This window comes from Prinia subflava, chromosome Z (assembly GCF_021018805.1).
Source record: "Prinia subflava isolate CZ2003 ecotype Zambia chromosome Z, Cam_Psub_1.2, whole genome shotgun sequence".
In the NCBI taxonomy this organism is placed as follows: Eukaryota; Metazoa; Chordata; class Aves; order Passeriformes; family Cisticolidae; genus Prinia; species Prinia subflava.
This window is the reverse complement of record NC_086283.1, coordinates 32,327,912-32,343,553: the sequence shown is the minus strand read 5'-3', so window position 1 is coordinate 32,343,553 and position 15,642 is coordinate 32,327,912. Positions and strand designations below refer to the sequence as shown.

Sequence of the window (15,642 nt, the reverse complement as noted above, 5' to 3'; positions counted from 1 at the left end):
AAAAACCCAAACAATTCCTAAGACATTAAGAACAGTGGCAATAACAACTATAACTATTATAACAACTAAGAACTATAACTATTTCAAAAACTGTAACATAGGCATATAACATTGTAACTATATACACATGGAATCAGGTGTGATAAAAAGCTGCACACACCTTGAAGGAATTCACTTTGCTTGGCGGCCTGTAGAGACACAGGCGTAAGCTCTACCCCATGTTAACAAATCTGGTTGTCCCTCCTATTCTCCAGTCAGTAAGTCCTTTATCATCAGAGGAGGTTTGGGATGAGCCTTTGTGCCGAAGGAATATTGCATTTCACATGCCGTTTGCCCTGTCTCTCATGATTTAAAAAGTTGAGGACATATAAGGCCTTGGCTAGTCTATTGTGAGGGCACTCCACTTGTTTTTCAAGCATGGTTTTTAAGAGTTTTATGGGCATGCTCTACAATAGCTTGTTGTCTTGGTTTGGAAAGACAGGTGTCTGCCAGGGGAAAGCCAGAGCTTCCCTTGGAATGGAGAATGCAAACCCCCTCCCTCCAAATTATTGTAATTTTGGAATTAAGGGGCTATCAGGCAAAGGTATGGGGATAGGAATAAAGTACTTTACTAGTATGTATAACATGGCAAAACAAAACAACAACTACATCATTAACAACAAAACAGAACCAGGAAACCTTAGCCTTCTTGGCTAAGACGGGAAGGGGTGGAGGAGAGGTTTTGCTTAAGAGTCTGATCCCAATGCTTCTGCACGACTCTCAGGAATATCAAGCTGGAATGGCAGAAAATCCTGGACTGGTGGATGAGATATATCAAAAGCTCCGCAGTGGTGGCTGGAAATGCAGGATGTTCTGGCGGGCAGGGGAGTGTGGGGCTACAGCGCAGCAAAAAGACCCAGAGCAGTGCTGAAGAAGGGGCAAGGCAGCAGCAGCCCAGCTCCAACAGGGCAGGAGAAGGTAAGCTCAATTCCTCAATTCCTCAATGGACACATGAGCAGATCGTGGCAGATGCCCAGGCAGGACTGGACATTGGTGGTGACAGTGGATCCTCCCAGCAGCAAGCAACAGCCTGGCCATCCTCCTCCAACGCTGAGAGCAAGAGAGAGCAGCTGCCCCTAGTCCTGTCTTTTACCTACCCCCAAAAGTTGTGATATTTTGCCCTCTGAGAGAAACTTTGCAGATACAAATGAAGTGTAGCCAGGTGCTACACTCCTCTCCTCTGCCACTTCTTTCATTTTTTTGCCTAAGTACCAATAAGTACCCACTAGTTAGTTTCCTAGCAACTTATGTGAAAAAATTCGGTAACTAAAAAAGAAACAAATCTAACCTCCAACATTATCCACTCCGAACTTTTTCCTATACCAACATATAACATCAAATTTAAAACTTAAAATTATATATAAAAATGCACAACTTTATTTATATACATATGTACATATGTACATATCTACATATGTACATATATGCATATCTACATATATGCATATCTACATATATGCATATCTACATATATACATATATATATATGCAGATACAGATACAGCAGTGTCATGGGTAGTTCACCCTAAAATAAGGTCCCCTTAAGGTATGCATCAGGCCTCTCCATCCTTTTGCATCACCCACCAAACTCTAATCCAAATATTTAAAGTGTCTAGTTACTGAACAAACCAGTCCAGTCTCCTGTATAGGACTCAAGATCTTAAGTTTGTTCAAAAGGGAATTAATTCCAAAGTAAAACAGTCGAAGAATAATGTGGCAAGGACTTAATTGTGTTCTGTCTTCCCACACTCATTTGTTAAATAATTCCATATCCATTGTGTAAACAGAACACTTCGGGTTTCTTGTGGCAGTCTGCAGTAGAAGTTTACTTTTTCTTCTTCTCCTGACATAATCTATAAAATCTAATTTTGTAAAAGAAAAAGCCATACACCATTTGAATTTCAGTGTAAGAAGATTTAGCTCTTACTGACATGATAAGATTACCTAAAACAGAAGAAACATAGAAGTTTGCTGGTCCATTATTTACATAACACATGATGACAGCAGTGCTCAGTGGGAGACAACAAGTGTGAGTTTAGATGAGGTTTAGCCTGGCTATAAGGAGGTAGTTTCTCCTCTTGAGGAGAGAGAGGCAGTGGTACAAGTTGCTTGAGAAGGTTTCACTGTCCCTCTCCATTCCCAGAAGTTTTCTATCCCAACTAGACAGAGACCTGAGCACTCTGGTGTGGTCTCAGATTTGACTCAGCTTTCAGGAGGATGCTGGACCAGAGACCTGAGTGCACTTTTAATTTGAATTACTCCGGCATTCTGTATACTTTATCTGTATTTTAAATCGAGTCCTTCAAGGTTGAGAATATTTTATTTTATTTAACTTTTCAGGTGCCAGGTGCGCCAAATGGAAGATCCTGCTGCCATCTACAGTAAATTAATGGACCTGATTGTAAAACTTGCCAATCACGGTCTGATCCATGGGGATTTCAATGAGTTTAATCTCATCCTGGATAATAACGACCATGCCACTTTGATTGATTTCCCTCAGATGATGTCAACATCACATGCTGTCCTGGGTTGAAAAATGTAACCAAAAATGTGTATTCTGTTTTCATCTGTTGAATTTGGTTGGGAGATATTGTTCTTTATCTCTTGTAACTCTAGGGGTAGAAAGAGGGCTGATGCCTTTTGTTAATGGGACAACTGATAACACTAGATAAGGCAGTGCCTTCTTATCTCTTCCTCCACCCATCCTCCTCCGAGGGATATCACCTGTGAATGGGCCATTTAAAGCCTCTCACATGACTGATAACATTACCTCATTCCATTGTGAGATGCTCCACCCAGCGGGAGGAGTCAAAAACTTTCCACTAGGATAAACCCAGGAAACCCAATCACCGACATGGCCTGTTTCCACTGGATTCCCAGAGGATGACGGGACCCTTTTCTTGAGGATCATCTCTACTTCAACGGAGCCACAGCTGTCAGTCTGGGAGTACTTACTTCAGGCTGTTTCCAACACCCTGACCAACAGGTTGTCAGGTTTGCATTGTGACACTGATAGGGGTCCTTTCTACTATTGCATTTGTCTTATTTTATTTTATTTTTACCTTTCTTGTTGTTTGTACTCTCTATTAAATTGTATTTCTGACTTGGAGTCTCACTGGTTTTGCTTTCAAACCAGCACACCCGAGGACTAGTTTTTCTCCTAGGCAGGTTGAGTTTGGGGGCCAAATTTATCTGGCAGCTACAGACTAGCTACACTGTGACACTTGGGTTTTTTTGTGATGGTTATTTTAACAAAGCACACATTTTTAATGAGATTATTGTCATAGTTGTCCCTATATACTTGAATAGTAAACTGCAGTAACACTAAAGAGATCACGGAGAGGGAAACTTAATGGACCCGTTGGAGGATTTAGTAATTCCTCTTGAGTCTTTCAGCTTTTAAATTCTGACACTGTAAAAGGAAGAAAAAGTGTTTCCTGAAGGTAGAAGTGCGAGTACTGTGCTGTGGGCTGCAGTCTAGGATGATTAATTTAGGTGTCATCTCAAAGTGTGTCAGACTTAAACCAATTATAGTTAATCACTAGATTTTTAGTCCTGTTCTGCTCCACTTGTTTTCTGCCCCTCATGGATGAATTTCTATTTTGAAAAGTGCTTTAAAAATGTAAAACAGATGTGAAATACATTAGAAGCCATTTCAGACAGGACCAGCTGATAGATTTTATGTTTCTAACCTTTCTGGAGGAGAAAGGGAGGAGCACAGTCAAAGAATTTCTATTTTCATGTGTGTAAAACTTCAGCAATAAGGCCTGTTTAATTTTATTTGTTAATTTGTACTGTTAATTTGATTAACAATATTTGTTAATTTGATTTCTTTTTGTTAATTTGATTTCTTTTCTCCAGGGTTGCAAATCTCCTTCACCAAGACAAAATATGCCAGTTCGGTACTTTATAATGAAAAGTAGCAACCTGCAAAACATTGATATTTCTCAACAGAAGGGAATATGGTCCACTACACCAAGTAATGAACGGAAACTGAATGGAGCCTTTTGGGAGAGCAGCATGGTTTACTTAATATTTTCTGTTCAAGGGTCTGGATGCTTTCAGGTGAGTCTTAATCTAAAACTAAATATTAGCAGTGGTTGATGGTTTAGGAGGGTGCAGCAAATGACTGTGTGTAGCGTGGACAGCTTTGCCTATGACTTCTGACTTTCTGAGAAGCAGAGCAATGCACAAATGTCTGTGCTTGCTTGAAGAAAGAGTATTTCATTCTCCTCTGAAATATGTCCCTCAAAAGCTGAGAAGGATTTGCCTCCAAACATCATGAGTCAAAAATGTTTGTGCCCTACAGTAATCCTCTAAAACAACAACAGCCAGAAAAAAAATCCTAACAAAGTAAAAGACTGCTACTGTTTGCATGCCAAGTCAAATCACAGCTTTCTAAAGCCAAGAAAGTCATAGATTTTGTTACTAAAGTTTTGATAAAAACTGGTTTTATTGACTTCCAGTTAGGAAGCTGGCCATGATTCTTCCAGAACTGTCTTGACATCATATTCAGTGAGATACTTGTCTACAGTTTGTTGGTCAAATCTGTGGTCAGTTTGAAGTTAAAAACTTGACCTGGTAGTTTAAACTTGCAGGTCAGCTGTGAGCAAGCTAAATTCAGTTGTTTCAGGTAGAGAAAGTTCAACTTACTTCTTCATATACAACCTATTTGTAAAAGTCAGCTGAACTTAAAATCTCATAAGCCAACCAAAACACAGCTGTCTTGGCAATACCACTGAAGGACTGCAGTGACATATTACAATGTAATTAATTACATATGTATGTATTACATATGTGGTACATATAATACATATATTGTATTACATATGTATATACATTGTATGTAATGTAATTACATATGATGGTTTGGCAAATGGGAAAAATACTGGAAAGTAATTTTCAGGAAGTCAGTTGATACTGAAAATGGACTGTTGCACTGGTGCTCTCAGACAAGGAAGTGGGGAAGGGAAGACACACTCAAGTCAGGAGTGTAGGTGGTTGACCTTGCCCTGCCCTTCCAGTATTGACAGTGCACTGCACCCTCATGGGAATGTGCTTAACTTTCCTATTGATCGTCTCTTGCCCCAACTGTCTCTTTCTATTCCACATGTATTTTTTCCTCTATTCCTTTTATTAAGTCTCATTTAAATCTGGCTTGAGCTATACAGGACTGCTTGTCTTACAACAGCAGTGTATGCTGGTAATTTACACGGTGAACTGCATCTTTTGGACTGTTAAGTCCTAAATGGCATAAATTCACCTGAACAGTTGATATGTTGTGGGTGGGGTTGGGTTTGCTTGGTATATGGGTAAATTGGGGTGTCCTTAAGTAAGTTAGATGCTGTCTTGGGTTTGGGGTTTCTTTCATTTTCTTTTTGAATATTTGTCATGCTGGAAATTCATCCAGCTTCACTAAAGAAGGAAATAAAAGCAACTTTGATTTCTTTCTTTGAAGAACAGCTACACTCCCCTAATTCTGTGTGAAAATTTGTTAGCATAGAGAGAACATGAGAAGGAACAAATTAATTTCTGCAAAAATTACCTGCAAGTAACAAAGAATATGGATATCTAATAGACTGTACTGTAGTAGAATATTCATCTTATTTCCTTCTGCTTCGGGTGGTTATGCAACAGCTTTTTAATCTGTTACAAAACTCAAAAAACCTTTAGTGATAATTTTGTCACTGAGAGACAATCCTTATGGTCAAACCCTACAAGGCTTATTTGAAGTGGAGGAAGAAATGATACTTCTAACTTTCTATATGTAAACATTTTGGAAGCTCCAGCTCCATGGTAGAGAGTGTGTGAATCACTTTGTACCTACTTTTGAAGTTTCATAGGAAGTTCAGTTACTTATCTCATCCTACCATAGACAGATACGCTCTCATTATGTCTGTTCTTTCATCATATTTCAATTTTTTTCCCAGGGTTTTGCCAGAATGGGTTCAGCGATTGGGTGTGAGAAAAGTCAGGACTGGGGATCTGCTGGTTTTGGAGGTGTATTTAAGGTGGACTGGATCCGAAAAGAAAGCATTCCTTTTCAGTTTGCACACCACTTGCTCAACCCGTGGAATGACAGTAAGAAAGTACAGATAAGTAGAGACGGCCAGGTAATGTTACTCTCTTCTAAAGTTTTCTTCACTTGGTAGAATTGCGTATTTTTTATTAGCTTGTTCAGACCTGACATTTATATCCACTTGTTTGTGTATCTGCTAATCTGAATTCACAGTTCATCAGTGTATTGTACCTTCAGCTAATGCAGAATTACTGCTGAAGTAATGGAGCTGTTTTGATAAAATCAAAACAGTTTCTTGCTTATGTGTTTAAAAAATTACTTGAAGATGGATGCTTCCAAAAAGAAGTTCTTTGGTTTGTTTTTTAGTTTGTAATTTAGTTCTGGAGGTTTGTGCCCTGTTTGGTTGAGATGTGTTCTCTTAGATAGTCTGTTACACCCAAATTACTGTTCATAATTACAACTTTTTTTCTGTTAAGCCTGAAGAGAATCTTGAGGTTTGAGGCAGAATAAAGCTTAGGACCGTTCTTGTATTTGTTAAAGTTCTAAATGCAACTACAAAAAGCCAAAGAACAGGAACAAAATTCCTGTGTGGCAGTTTCTGCCCTCTCCCTATCCCCTCCCAAAACATCTCCTTGATGATTCAAGAGCTAAAGTTTTTGTATCACCTTGTCTGCTTCAAAACCTCTCTCCAGCTGTAAGAAACTGGCGGAAAGGAGAAGTACAAGGAAAGGATGACCACTGTATTTCCTGTGACCTCTCTTTCCACATTCTCCAGCACACTTGATGGAATCCAACTTAAAAGATGTGGAACATAATGATCTTTAGTTAGTAGGTGACTGATCTGTGGGAGGTGCAAAGTATCTGGTGCGTCTGTTCTTGTGTATGGTGGTAGTGTGTTCACTGGGAATTACTTGTGAGGACTCACTGTGAATGCAAACACCCCAACAGCCTGTAGGCCAGGGTGGTTTGTGAAAATTTTTATCTCCTGCTGAGCCCTAGTAAGAAAACTAGGACTAGTTTCTAACTAACTAACTCTGCTGGGAGTTCTCATGTTTGTTCCATTCCAGCAAAAGGGATGAGCTCTGCTAGAAAGGTTGAAAGCAATCATCAGCAACCTCATCTAACAATTCAGTAATAAATAGTTTCTGTATGCTCAATAGTAGCAGTGCAGGTAACTTCCCTGATTTCCCAATTATTTCTAGGAGCTGGAACCACAAGTTGGAGAGCAGTTGCTGCAGCTTTGGGACCATATTCCTTTGGCAGGAAAAAAACTGCCTGAGCATGCCAAGTCATACGACAGAGGTAGTTATTGATGCATTTGTGCTAGGTTTGTTCGTAACTGGGCAGAAACACCAATTTCATGTAGTGGTTTCACATTCACTCGTCTTTGTTGGCCATATTTAGTGCTGTGATTTAAGTGTCTAAGTGTTTTTTCTGCTGTGAGATGGAATTATGAGAAAAAGACAAAACAGGCCTAACTTAAACAGATAGATTTATTAACACACACATTAGAAGAAAAGAATGAGAAAAATCAAAATTGAACTTTCAAAACACTCTTCCTCCCACCACAAGTGTTCACTTTCTCACAAAGAGCATTAAAAAGACAAACCCTATGATTTTCAGTCAGTTTCACCATTTTAAAAAACAATCTTTTATCAGTTCTGTGGGGGAGGAGTCCCATGGAGACATTGCCACAAGAGAAACAGTCCTGCAATGGCTCCCATGTCACGAATCTGCAGCTGCCCAAAAGAAACTTCTACAAACTGTGAAATCCTACCCATTAGCAGCCTTTCCTATGGCTTCATATGGACTTATCAGCTTATTAGGGGTACTGTTTAAGGATGCCTCTTCTAGTATAAAAAAAGGATTCTCTTCTTCCACCTCAAAAATCATCGTCATCTCTAAAACTGGAGATCTTTTTTTCCCTAGGACCAAAGGGGTTCATATCACTTTTCTTCTTCTATCTCTAAAATCATCTTCATCTCTGAAACTAGATATCTCCTTTTATTCCTTGGAGCAAAAGGCTTCATATCACTTTTAATTAGAGCCATGCATTCCCTGCCCCCCTCGCCCCCCCCCCCCCCCCCCAGCAATATTCATACAGTACAGGAAATAGTCTGTTCTCCATGGTTTCACAAGAAAAAGTCCAGCCAAACGAGGCCACTTGTCCTCCTTTTTCCCACTTAGGACTTTCACTCTCTCTTCACTGACTTCATGCTGTATCTTCTCTGTGTTCAATCACTTTGTCCTTTTTTTTTTACTCAAAAGGAGGGTCAGAGTTTTAAAAGTCTTAATCTGTACTAAGAAAGAGTGAGCATTCTTGCCCAGACCTGCAGATGGTCACATGATCTTGCAGGGCAGCAGTCTCTAGGTTTTTCAAAAGCTGAAGGGATGGGAGGAAAGAACTTCAGGCCAAGGGATCTCGGAGCAGCCTGGCTGGTGGATGCCTCCCCCTCTACCTCTTGGTCTCATCCGGGTGGCCTAAGCTCGGAGCTGCTCTTTGGGGCCCCCAGGGCCGGGAAAACATTCCTCCTGGGCCTAGCCAGCTCAGGGGTAGGTTTTAAAGTTTGCTAGATGTTAAGCTGCAGCCTCCCCTTCTCCCACCAGCAGCTGATGGGGGCCAGGAGGCACAGCCAGACCAAGGCCGGCTTCCCCCACACAGAGGGGAAGTGGTGGGGCCTGGCTGGCCTGGGCCACTTCACAGAGTGGTATTACTTGCTCCTCCAGCTGGAAGGAAAAGGGCCACCTTCGACACAATCAGGGTTTTATATGGGTATTACCAAAAGTCGGATTCCGTTTCCTTAGTGGTTAAAGCATATGTCAGTATCTAAGAATTGGGTTCTGATAGGTTCCTGTCTGTTGCCATGAGGTTTTTTTCCTGGTTTGCCGAGCGTTCATATTAAAGGAGAAATGTGCAGTTTCTCGCGCTCGTGAATGTAAACACAGGACCATGTCTTGTAAACACTGCCCTTGTTATGAAGTCCTTCTCAAGGAGAAGGGGAGGTTGAATGACAGCCTCCTTGGCCAATGTGGTGGGGAGGTGGGAATTCCATCCTCCAATCCACAGGCCTCATAGGAAATGTATAAAGGTGGGTTTTTGTAAATAAACTGGGTCTTCCTGCCCTGCATGCTCGATGAACCCAGATCTGTCCGGCCCCGCGGTGATACGTGTCCTTTCCAAAACAATTCTAAGGTCCTGACAAGGAACTATTTCCACTTTAACTAAAAACCAAGCTGGGTTAACCCCTAACAGTGTTGCTTGCTGGTTTTGTGGTAATGGAAAAGCTGTGCCCATACAGTGTATCATCACAGTACTGTCTTTCCTTTGTAACTTGTGGAGGAATAGATACGCTTGGTACTAAATACTCTATTAATTTTGATTTTTTTTTCAGCTGGTTTAGGTTGTTGAAACATCAGCCATGAGAACTAGCAGCACGTCTACAACAAAGATGAGGAAGAAGGTGATACAACAAACTCCTGACATTCTTCATCATGCTGTGCAGCTAGAAGTGGAAAAATAAGAGGGAATTGTGTTGGTTTCAGTGTTTATTTGCCAGTCTGTTTTTTGACTGAGTTATTTTTCTTACAGTATTGTGCAGTTGATACTTAAAAATACAGTTAAGTTCAAAACAAAGTTTGAAACAGTGGACCTCGTGTAAGTTGTCTGAGTTTAAAATAGCATAGCAGTCAGTTTAAATATGCAGTTTACAGTTAAAGTTTTCTCAACCCAGTAAAAAGTATGAGAATGTAAAAGTCTTGCAGTTCAGTTAAAAAGACCCCTAACTCCAAATATGTTCATTAATATTGAATTTAATTATTTTAAATTATTATAATTTCAAAGAAAAATTGTGTTTCCGGTTTCAGTTATTTTTCACCTCATTTAAGACGTGACTCACACCTTGAGAAGCTGAAGCAGCCTTTCAGAGGCCTGCGGCCAAATGATACTTCAATAGTTCACTAATTTAGGCACTGCTGGAAGATTTGTATTTCTTTTAAAAAGAATAAAAATCATTACCAGTAGAACTTCCTTGATCATTTAACACAGTCTTCATGCTTTCTTTCAAGCTGTTTCTTTTACTTCCATACCACTGCTGTCTTGGTTTATTTGGCTTTTTCTTAGTCCTGAACATACTGTACTCTAAGGCTGGTATAAATGGGTGTGATCACTGTCTGCACTGTTTGTGGTCATCCTGAGGTTAAACCAAGACTCTTTTCTGCTTCTGAGTCTCTGCCTGTTTTCTCATGTCTGTTCAAGATATTACGCCATGCATTCATTTTGCATTCTGTGTGGTGACTTCCACACATGAACCATCAGTGTGACCTTTGCCAAGACTAACTGGATGCCTGTAAGGCTTTTACTGCCCTATACCTTGTTTCTCAAGAGGGTGCATACAAGAGAGGCATGAGGCTCTTCCTGCCTTTACAGTACTTCAAGGCCTTTGCCCACACAGGAATGTGGGGCAGTACTGCCTTGCACAGATTTATGGGGCCCTGTGCGCTCCAGAGACAGAGCTGGCAGAGAGAAGGAGTACGGGTGAGTGTAATGTTTGGTTAACCAGCCAAATAGTACTTCTGCAGCTTGATGGTAAAAAGGACGGTCCAGCCATGGAATTTGCATTCCACAAGGCCACGGGCCAGTCTAGGTCACTTGTGTGGAGAAGAGATTGTACCCTGCTGCCTGCCTGACAGACATGGTCATGTAAGTCTGTATGCCCAGATGTTAGATGCAGCCCAGTCATGGTGAATTACATAGTATTATTACCCAAATAACTGTGCTGCTGACCTGTATTTTCTCATGCATTGTATTTAGATGTGGACTGTTTATCCCGTAAGCTGTTGCTCTGGTGTCTGTAACCATCTCCTTTCAGCAGGGCTGCCTAAACCCCTTACATGCTGGTAGCAGAAGTGGATTGCCACTTTCTGTGATGATACCAACGGTATCATCAGCCTGCAGAAGAACTCCAGCACTGCAGCACAATTTTTAGAGACAGTCAGCCTGCCTGATCATGACTGAGTGTGATCATTACAACCTGAAGAAAAAAATTAAAGCAGGATGAAGGGCTGAATCTGTCTGAAAAATAACAAGGCAGCAACAGCCAGCAAGTCAACATGCATTGATGACAACAAATGGGAGAAACAGCCCATCACCATCTCCTCAGCAACAGTAAAATTCCCATTTTCAAGGTGGTTCTGTGTTAAGAATGAATGGAGTTCTTGCAAGCTAGACCATTGTCCGTAACTAGAGTGTGAAGGAAGGGAACATAAAGAGGGCTCAGAGAGATAGTCACAGTTTTGCAAAGTTTGTTCATGTGTACATGTGTACATGAACAAAACCTACCTGAGCAATGCTGGTTCAGGACAACTCCAGTCATGTTCCTCAACACAGTACGAGCTTTGTCAATGTCTCACAAGAAAATGCTGAGCTGTGCTGCCTCCTCAGGAACATATTCCTGAAACCAGGAAACGGTGGCAAGCCGTTTTGCCACAGACAGTACCTTTTTTGTTAAATACCAAAATATAAAATTGCTGATTTGTTGCAACTATTTCTTTCAATATTTGCTTTACTACATTTTTTTCCCCACTATTGGACTGGCATAATTTCTGCTCCATCATCACATCTATGAAGACACTGTGGGCTTAATGCTACTCAGGGATTTTTTTTTTTTGTAGCTTCCATTTTAAATGCTTCATACTGGCTGTTGCAGAAATTAAGAAATTAAATCACAGCTCATACCTGGCAGGCCCACCACAGAGTTGTGGTTGGATTAGTTCATAGTTATCGCCAGGCATTTTGTCTTTAAAAGAATTAAGAGTGTTTTTTGCAGCTACCAATTCCAACTTTTCTTTTTGTGAAATGGTGCTGTATTGATTGCTGCAGAGCAGCTGCTTTTCTAGGTGTATTCAGTCATGGGTTTCACTATCTGGAAAACATTAGCAGTTAGTCTCCTGTTGCTCTATATCTTCCTGCTCACACTTAGCTCCTCTGTTTTCCTTCCCTGTGGATCATGCTGCACTGCTCTCAGCTGTCACTCCTGCTGCCTTTGTTGCATCTTCTGACAGGAACCACAGTGCACCAAGGAGGTGATGCTGCTGTGGATTAAAAGCTTTATGGGCTATTTTCTTTTGGCAGATGTTGAAATGGGTTTCCTAAACAGGAAGTGTAAGCCTGGGTGAGAGGAAAGATGTGTGCTAAGGTCTTTACAAACAATTTAATGGGTGAAGATATGGGTGTTAAAGCCTTGCAAATAGCTCTTAATGTGTCTACTAAATTTGGGCAGATGGTTTGTGACCCAGCCCAGGAGAAAGCAGGAGCACAGCAACCAAAAGCTGAATGCACTGTTCTGTCTGAAAAACAAAGCTTTCTGATCTATATGCCACTTAGATTGAAATCAAGGAAAGAATCCAGCAAAACCTTTGCTCATGCTGCTGCAGACATGGAAAACACCAACTGGTGCAGAATCTCAGGCAGTGCTGAAAAAGGCAGGAAAGTGTCCTGAGCAGCTTCTTTGCTTGCTGGGAACATAGAAAAGAAACAGGGCTTGTACATCAAGCAACCGAAGAAAGCAGGAGCAGAGCAACTGAAAGCTGACTGAAATGTTCTGTCTTCAAAACAAAGCTTTGTGCTCTACACAGCATTTGCACAGAAATAAAGCAAAAAAGGCAGTAACACTTTTGCAGACTCCTGCAGACATGGAAACCACCAATTTTATCAGAATCTGACCCAGTGCTGGAAAAGGCGGAAAAGTGTCTTCAGCAGTTTCTTTGCTTGCTGGGAAGAGAGAAAACCAACAGGGCTTGTTCATCGAGGAACCCGAGAAAGCAGGAGCACACTAACTCAAACCTGGCTGTAGTGTTCTCAGTGCAAAATGTAGCTCTGCCTTCACTAGAGCTCTGAAAGAGAAAAGTAGCAAAATAGCGAGCCACGCCTTCCTATAGCTGCTGCAGACATTGAAAACACCAATTTTATCAGAATCTCAACCAGTGATGGAAAAATCAGGAAAGTGTCGGCAGCAGCTTCATTGCTTGCTGGCAAGAGAGAAAACCATCAGGGCTTGTTCGTTGAGCAACCTGAGAAAGCAGGAGCACACCAGCTGAAAGCTGACTGCAGTTTAATCTGTGCGAAATGTAGCTGTCTTTAATTCCACTCTGAAAGAGAAAAGTAGCAAAATAGCCAGCCACACCCTTGCTCTTACTGCTGCAGACATGGAAAACACCAACTGTATCAAAATCTCACCAAGTGCTTGAAAAGGCAGGTAAATTGCTGCAAAGCTTCTTTGCTTGCTGGGAAAACAGAAAACCAGGAGGTCTTGTGCTTTCAAACAATCCACACCAGTCCATACCACAGGAGACACTTCAAAAGCAGAGGTGTATGAATACAAACTGCAACCAATACGAGAGGTGACTAAGGTATGCAAGTCTTAATTTCATGTTAATGGTCAATCTCTCCAGAACCAGGGAAATGGGAAATCGAGTGTTAGAGGTAAACGTGTGATGACACAAGTACTTCCCTACTCTCCGGTACAAGCCTGTGTGACCAGCTCACATCGAGGACAAGAGGATCAGCTGGCATGAATGTATCCATCTCAATCCAAATAACCATAAACTCATTACAGGTACATAAAGTCACTCTTGAGGCCCAGGGGCCCATAGGGAACGGACTGAGTGCACTGCTTCTAGGAAGATCCAGTGCCACACTGCAAGGCATCTTTGTGCACCCTGGTGTCATAGATACCAACTTTACAGGACAAATACAAGCCATGGTATCAACCCCTACTCCCCTACCCCATGACTATCCGTGCTAAAACCAGCATTGCTCAACTCATTCTTTTTAAGTCTTCTGTCCCCAAAGCAGATTCTGCGGAGCAAGGAGACCCAGGCTTTGGAACAACAGGACAGCCTCAGCTGTGCTGGACTCAGGTCATGGGTGATCAAAGACCTAATATGGTTTGTACTGTTAAAATGACTCAAAGTAAAGCCTTTGCAGATAAAGGTCAGTGGGATGATTAAAACAGGGGCATATGTCACTGTCATCTCTGCCCACCCTTGGCCTCCATTGTAGCCCGCCAAGCCTGTGGGATCCACTGTTGCTGGCCTCAGAGGGACCACAAAGCTGTTTGGACAGCAAACCTCTTTTGGTAAAAAATCCTGAAGAATAAACAGCTACAATTCAGCCATACATCCCTGCTGCACCTCTTAAACTATGGCGAAGGGATGTTCTATCTGCATGGGGAGTCTAGGTGGAGAATGATTTTTAACAGAGGCCACTATATTGGAGAGTGTAAAGTGTCCCACACTATCTCTAAAATTCAACCCTAGATATAGACATATATCTAGGCCAGAGATCTGGGCAGTGCAGAGATCCCAACCAATTGCCTATCCAAACCCAGGAAATTCAAATCCCCTATAAAAAGAAGCTCTGAACAATACAACGGGCTGTTTGCTGATGATGGGATAAAACAAGAGGTTCAAGAGGAGATGTGGGGTAGACGGTTCAGGAAGACTACCTTCTTAGTGCCTTAGCCACTGGGGAAAGGAAGAGGGCAACATACAGCTGGGAGCTTAGGATAAAGGGAGTGCACCCTCTGAAACCTCGAGAGAGAAGACCCTGCAGTCATATGCCCCAGTCGAGTCTATGCCTTTATTCAAATAAAGTTGAAAGAATCCTCTCTCCTTTTTTACCCATAAACCTCTGGCATTTGTGGATTTTCCCAACATATTATTTATAACGTTAAAATAACTCTGCTATAATTTGAAAAATGAGTTTCACTTTTCTAGTTAAATTTAAAAGATTTAATAAAAAGACAATAAGACACAAAACTAAAAAAAACCAAAATTACAGCCGAGTGCTTGGCATTCAGCCAAGAGCACACCACTAACTCAGAAAAGCTTCTTTAAATGCATAAGCATGTTGGATATTCATAGACCTTGTATGCATTATTCAAACATTCCTTTGAATTTAGATGTTCTTTTCCTTGGTTTCAACTCCTGACCTGCCTCAGTTCCATCCTGCAGATCAGCATTTTATTTCTCCTTGTGGCTCCATCCTTCATATCCACACTCCCTGATAATGGAGGGTCAATAAATTCCTCCCCTGGGGCTCTGGTATCTGTCACCACCATCTTCATCTGGATAGGATAATCCTAGAATGTGAGGAGTTTCCTGATTACTATTCTCTGAGTTAGCTACATGAACAAAAGCATTCTACATCACATAGTCTTCGTTTTAATATCATGCTGTAGCCCAAGAAATACATGTATTTATCACATTACTATTTCTAAGTTTTATTAATGGCAGAAATAAACTATATTCATACAGCAAAGTTTTCCAACATTATACATGTAGCATTTATTTTAATATTTGTGAAAAGCCAATAATATAATAGGTACTTTTAACAATAAGGATATAGGGGTTTATTAGACATAGTAGTGAAATAGCTGATATATAGTTACCATTGTAATTGAACTTTCTGTTTAGTTGGGATAACATCCAGTGAATATATGGTGACAACCCAGCCACTGATATGCCAACTATTAGCATCTGCCATCTGAAAAAAGTATAAACCACAGCCCAAACTGGAAGGGATA

At 41.0% G+C, this 15,642-nt stretch overlaps 1 protein-coding gene across 1 annotated transcript; it reads left to right on the top strand.

Moving 5' to 3' along the window:
- The first annotated feature begins 3,904 nt into the window (after positions 1–3,904).
- Positions 3,905–10,067, top strand: LOC134563930 (3'-5' RNA helicase YTHDC2-like). The gene is made up of 4 exons (XM_063422362.1): positions 3,905–4,104; positions 5,970–6,152; positions 7,261–7,360; positions 9,451–10,067. The coding sequence occupies exons 1-4, from the start codon at positions 3,931–3,933 to the stop codon at positions 9,465–9,467; spliced, it is 474 nt and encodes a 157-aa protein (XP_063278432.1). The 5' UTR covers positions 3,905–3,930; the 3' UTR covers positions 9,468–10,067.
- Positions 10,068–15,642: the final 5,575 nt, after the last annotated feature.

Bases quoted from the DNA above. Each gene is read 5' to 3' on its own strand.
- LOC134563930 (XM_063422362.1), top strand. From the start codon at position 3,931: ATGCCAGTTCGGTACTTTATAATGAAAAGTAGCAACCTGCAAAACATT. The intron at 4,105-5,969 runs GTGAGTCTTAAT...TTTTTTTCCCAG, and splicing joins AAGGGTCTGGATGCTTTCAG to GGTTTTGCCAGAATGGGTTC. The intron at 6,153-7,260 runs GTAATGTTACTC...AATTATTTCTAG, and splicing joins AGATAAGTAGAGACGGCCAG to GAGCTGGAACCACAAGTTGG.